Raw genomic sequence first — 5,878 nt, 5'->3', positions numbered from 1 at the left:
TCTGGGCAAGAACCCCTCTGCCAGCCCAGGGCTGCCTCCAAGCCTCTGGGTCCCCCTGGCCTCGGGCTGGAGAGGGGACCAGGTGGAGGTGCGGCCTCTGGAGGCAGGAGTTAGAGAGCCTGGCGAGGGGACCCAGGAACCCCCAGCCACTAGGACGCACAGGAAACAAAGGAGGTCTGGGCCAGAGATGGGCCCCAGCTGGGGAGGAGAAGCAGGCGGGTCCCCACAGGTACCCACACTCGCAGCCAGTGTCCAGGGCTCCCCACACAGCCCTGGACCAACACCTAGAAGTCCTGCTCCCGGGGTCCAGCTGGCAGGCTCCCCATCTTCCCACTGAGTGTCCAAGGGGGCAGAGACAGAGGCGCGCTCTGCCTCTCACCTGGAGGAGCAGGGGGTGGGGGAGGCCATCGCTGGCCGAAGCAACCCAGGAAGGCTTCAGGGAGGAGGCTGCCCTGCACCGGGCTTTGAAGCATGTGTAGGATTTAGAAGCGGACGGTGCGTGTCAGGCAGGGGACAGAGCTTAAGCACAGGACAGGAGGGGTGAGAGCAGTGAGGGTTAGAGGCATGAGCCTCGGGTGCGTACATGTCAGGGTTGCAGTCCAGCTGTGTGACTTGGAGTAAGGGCTCTGTGCAAACATGAAGATAATAGTACCTACCATTCGGGTGATTGTGAGATTAAATAAAATGACTGCTAAGGCCCAAAGCACACAGTAGGTGCTCAATATATCAAGAAACGTTAGTTCCTCTGCACCTTCCTTCATGGGGAAAACGCTCAGGGGACAGTAAGAACTATCAGTTATTGAAAGCCTGCCTAGGCCGGGTCCACAGGGCTAATCCACAAACCACCCATTTTACAGGTTAGAACACGGAGGCCCTGCACGGAGCTTCGTTTGCTCAAGGTCGCCGGGCTGGCGAGGAGGGACAGAGCTCCGGCTCAGGGCCGGCTGGGTCCGCCTCTGGGGCTCTCGGGGGCCCTCCTCCTGTTGGGACACACACAGCATCACCCCAAGGGAGCAGGGCTGGTCCTGCTGGCTTCTGAGGGGCAGGTCTGGCCCGATGTCTGGGGTCAAAGAGAGAAGCGGACCCGGCAGCAGGAGGTGGGGGAGGGCACGCCACTCTCAGGTCCTCCACTGAGGAAAGGGCGAGGCGCCCGGGGAGGGCACGGCTCAGGCCCCGGAAAGGAGGTGGGAAATGGCGGCGGGGCTTCCTCCAGCCCAGAGGTGCAGCCTGAGGCCCAGAGAGGGGAAAGCATTGCCCAAGGTGGTCATGAAGCAGGGGTGCCTCCGTGTGACCAGGAGGTGGGTGCTGCCGGGGGCTGGGGCGCCAGCCGGCCCCACTCCCTGAGCCTTGTTTCCTGTGGGGCTGGAAAGGTTGGGTAGAGCTCCCCATGCAAGACCTGGGGCCCCACCATCTCTGGGACTCAGCAACTCCAGGGGAGGGAGGGCGCCCTGAGGAGGGGTCTGGGAGTCAGAGGGGCAGGATTCCCATTGGAGGCGCGTTGCTGCCCCCTGGTGGCACCAAGAGACTAACTTCCCCTCCCGTTTCCTAGGAGATCCTCAGGCCAGCCAGTCCCCACCCTCCCTGTGACCCACATGTGTGTCCAGGCCCACCTGGAGGTCCCACCGCCACCACCCCCACATGAAGAAGACCGAGGTCCAAGACATGCAGAGTCCTACTGAGGATCACAGGGTTTGAACCCGACGGGCCACCGTCCCGTTGTGCGACCGTGGGTGGGTTAGGTCACCGCCCCCTGCCTCGGTTTCCCCATCTGTAGAACAGGGCAGTGATAATGGTTTTATTTCATGGTGCCCTTTCGCGTCAGAGGAGATAATGCGTAGTAAGTTCTTAGACGGGTTTCTGGCCCACAGCCGGCACCTGGTGAAGGATGAGATGTTGTCCTCGCCTGCCCAGGCCCGAGAAGGGACAGGGCATCCCCGCCTCGTCCTGTCCCCCAGCTGAGGCGAGCCCTGCTAGGAGCTCAGCGCAGCCGGCGGCCCTGAGAGGCCTGAGCCTGGAACCCCTGGCTTTGCTTCTCAGGCCGTGGCGTGCAGGGAGCTGCTTCATCAGAGCCGGGCTTGAGGAATGAGCTCATGGAGGTGGAAAGACTGGACCCGCCAGAGTTACAGACTCAACTCAGGAAGAGTTTATTGGTCAGGGCTGTGGGGGAGCTGAAGGGAGCAGTCCAGGAGGGCTTCCTGCAGGAGGCGGCCAGTCCAGAAGCCCAGGGTAGCTTCCAGTGCCCTCTGTGAGCACAGAGGCCCCTCGCCAGCTCCAGGAGTATCCAGGAGCCTCAGCTCCGGCCTAGCTGGGCCTTCAGTTCCTGCAGCTCTCGGCTGTCAATGTTGTTGCCTCCACACACGATGACCACCACGGAGGCCAGTGTGGGGCTCAGGCGGCCCGCGGCCTGGAGCCGCCCCAGGAGGCCCGAGTAGATGGCAGCTAAGGCTGCCCCGCAGGCAGGCTCCACCAACATGCGCTCGTCATCTTCCCAAAGCGGGGAAATGGGGTGGAGAGGAGAGATGGGGGAGCCCAGTCAGTGCTCACAGGCTCTGGGTGTTGCAAAACCATGCAGCCAGCCAGCCATCTCACGGCCTATTTGTGTGACTCCCTCTCCATCCATCTGTCTCTCCGCCCATCCACCTTTCCTGTATCTATCCATCCATCTCTTCCTCTATCCATCACTAGACTGTCTGTCTGTCCATCTATTAGTGTGGCCATCAATCAGCTTATCCATTGATCCACCCATCCATCCATCCAGTATCTATCTTTTGACTATCTGTCTGTCCATCCATCAATGTGTCTATTAATCAATGTCCATCCATCTATTTGTTTCTATGTCATTCATCAACTCGTTGCCCCATCAATCGCTTTGCCCATCCGTCTGTCCATTACCCACCTTGTCACTCACACATCCCTCCATTCATTCGACACGTCTTTATGGCGCTCCTATTCCCTGCCCAGCCCTGTCCTAGGAAGACCCTGGGGACACAACAGTGAACAGACACACCAGCCCCTGCCCTCAACGCGTTCACGACCTAATGATGTAGACGGATTAGAATCAGGCAGTTAGGAGATTAGTGGGATTGGTGCATAGGAAGTGTCCGACCCAGGCCGGGTGGGGGTGAGAGATCAAAAGAGGCTTCCTGGAGGCGGTGTCATGACGGCTGAGTAGTCACATGGAACTAACAGGGAGCAGGGCTGGGGATGGGCAGCTTCGAGAAGAAGAGCGTTTACGAAAGTCTGGAGGCGATAGCGACAGCACAGCACACTCTCCTGTAGCCCCTCCCCTTCCATCCACTCATGGCCCGGTCACTGCCCACCCAGCTGGCGACAGGCACTGGGTACACGCTCTCACTTGGGGACCTGGACCTCGTAGGGGTCTGAGCCCAGGTCGGGACAGCGCTCACTCACCGAGGAACCGCTGCACGGCAGCCACAGCCTCGCTGTCCTCCACCACCTCAGAGAGGATCTGCAGCTCCTGCGTGCACGCCAGGGCCCGTGCCGCCACCGTCTTGGCACCCAGGCACTTGGCCACGCTGTAGGAGGGGCAGGTGGGGCGGGGGTGCAGAATGCAGGGAGCAGCTGGTGAGCCACACACAGACCCAGCTCTCCCTGCTCCCGGGCCCAGCATGGCCCTGCCCACACCCTGACTTTGGACTTGCAGCTCCCAGGGCTGTGAAAGAACACATTTCTCTTCTTTCCAGCCCCCTGATTTGGGGTGATGTCTGTGGAAGCCGTGGGTGACCCATACAGCGTCCACGATGTTGGATGAAGAGTATGAGGCAGGGGCTGGAGGCTGGACCGCTCTCTGTTCATTAATTAGTTTATTAGTTTATGAGCTGGTTTCACTCAGTGGATAGAGCGTCGACCCATGGACTGAAGGGTCCTGGGTTCGAGTCCAGTCAAGGGCAAATATCTTGGTTGCAGGTCAATCCTCTGCCCTGGTCAGGGCACGTGTGGGAGGCAACCAATTGATGTGTCTCACATCAATATTTCTCTCTCTCTGTCTCTCCCCTCTCTTCCACTCTCTCTAAAAACCAATGGGAAAATATCCTCAGGTGAGGATTAACAAAAAAATAAAATAAAATGCAATGGGGGAAAAATTCTCTAATGGTGTTGCCCAAAAAACCCACAAAACTGTGTTCATGTGATACAATATGAACAGAAAAATAGCGGTTACAAAACTGTCCGAAGACTATAATCTCAGCTTTTAAAAATACATAACTGATTCCTTCTACAGACGTTTGTTGATCACTTACTATGTGCCCACACATGTCACTTGTGGGCAATGGTACATGGACGGGGGCAGGGCGGGGAGGGAGGCAGGCAGAGATGGGGGAAATGCACCCCATGTGAGCAGCGGGCACTGCGGACGTGCGTGAGGGTAGCGTTCGGTTTTCTGTGGTTGGCGCTTGCCGACGCTTCCAACGGCAACGCACCGCCATTTGGTCGGTGATGACACCGACCGGTGGGAGCTGTTTTACTCGCTGAGGAGACGGACATGAAATAGATTCTCCTCCTGCAGCACTGCCTTCAACTGAGACCCGCAGGCTGAGGCTGGGGTCCCGGGTGAAGGAGACCTCCTGCGTGCGCCCCGCCTGCACCCCTTGGGGCCAGGAGCCCCGGAAGCTGCATCCTCACCCTCCAGCCCCACAGACGCCCAGCCCACGCCTACCTGGTGATGTTGGGCAGCGTGACCAGCCTGCCTGCCTCCATGGCCGCGTTGAAACAGTGGGCCCCTCGGGTCTCCATGGCGACGATGGGCACGTGCTGCCAGCCCACCCCGGCCAGGCCGGCCGACCCCCCGGCCAGGAGCCCCCCGCCCCCCACTGCCAGCACCAGGGCCCCCGGGGGGCTCCCCAGGGCCGCCTTCAGCTCCCGCACCAGGCTGACATGGCCCTCCCTGGAGGAGAGGAGGAGCGGGGGAGGGAGGAGCCGGACCAGGGAGACCCTCAGCCCGCCCCTCCCACCCTCAGCCAGGGAGAGGAGACCCGTCGCGTCCAGCTCCTCAGCTCGCTCAGCTCCCACCACTGAACGCGTTCGTTCATTCATGCTCCCCGCCCCGCCCCCCAGGACCCGCTCGCTGGGTGATCTCGGGCAAGTTCCTTGGCCCCTTGGTGCCTCAGTTTCCTCCCCTGTAAAACGGGCTCACAGCACCTTCCTCTAGGGCTTCAGGGAGGACTCACGGGACTAAATGTCCCCCCAAGTACACGTTCCCTACAGGGGACTCATTAGCAGTGTTTCCGTTTTACACGTGGGGAAACCGAGGCACGGGTGTGTGATGCTTCACAGACTCACAGCCCACAAGGGGCAGCGGCGGGTCTGACCCATGCGCCTGGGCTCCGTGCCTCTTCTACTCTCTGGGCCTCGGTTCCCCGTCTGTCCAAGGGGAGGACCCCGATTCAACGAGGGCTTCTCAACTCTGAGCTCCCCATGGGCGGGGGCACCAGCCTTACCATATCAGCGGGTGGTCGAACGGGGGCACGTTCACCCAGCCGTCCCTCCTGGCCAGCTCCTGGGCCCTCAGGTTGGCCTCGTCCCAGACCTAGAGAGCCAGTGCAGTCAGAGGACCTGGGGGGCAGGCAGCCTCGGGGTCCGCTCCTGGGAACCCGAACTAACAGGGCATTTCAGAGGGAGCCCCAGCCGTCTCCTCTCCTGAGGGGACGCGGGGGCAGAAACAGCTCTGCCCATCCCCTGGCACCACAGCGCCCGCTTGGCCTGGGCCTGGGCCAGGAGCAGGCGGAACAGACATATAGTCCTGCCCACGGGGACCCTCGTCCAGGAAGAGACGGCCCCCTCCTCTTGAAATATTGAAGCAAAATGAGCCTTGAAGCTGAGCAGCCCTGAGCGCCTCTCGCTGGACGCCCCCCGCAGCCTC

The 5,878-nt window shown here is 60.7% G+C and overlaps 1 protein-coding gene across 1 annotated transcript in view; it reads right to left on the bottom strand.

The window, feature by feature from the left end:
* Positions 1–2,128: 2,128 nt before the first annotated feature.
* The window catches only part of SDSL (serine dehydratase-like), a 7,930-nt gene continuing 4,180 nt past the window's right edge, over positions 2,129–5,878 (bottom strand). The window contains exons 5-8 of the mRNA XM_006768945.2: positions 5,457–5,545; positions 4,676–4,903; positions 3,412–3,536; positions 2,129–2,484 (exon numbers count right to left, since the gene is read on the bottom strand). Of these exons, the coding sequence (XP_006769008.1) occupies positions 2,291–2,484; positions 3,412–3,536; positions 4,676–4,903; positions 5,457–5,545 (636 nt within the window). The 3' untranslated portion in view covers positions 2,129–2,290. The remainder of the gene's footprint in view (positions 2,485–3,411; positions 3,537–4,675; positions 4,904–5,456; positions 5,546–5,878) is intronic.

Source organism: Myotis davidii, unplaced genomic scaffold (genome assembly GCF_000327345.1).
Source record: "Myotis davidii unplaced genomic scaffold, ASM32734v1 scaffold223, whole genome shotgun sequence".
Taxonomy (NCBI): Eukaryota; Metazoa; Chordata; class Mammalia; order Chiroptera; family Vespertilionidae; genus Myotis; species Myotis davidii.
Note: the sequence above shows the minus strand (reverse complement) of the source record. Positions and strands in the feature narration are given on the sequence as shown.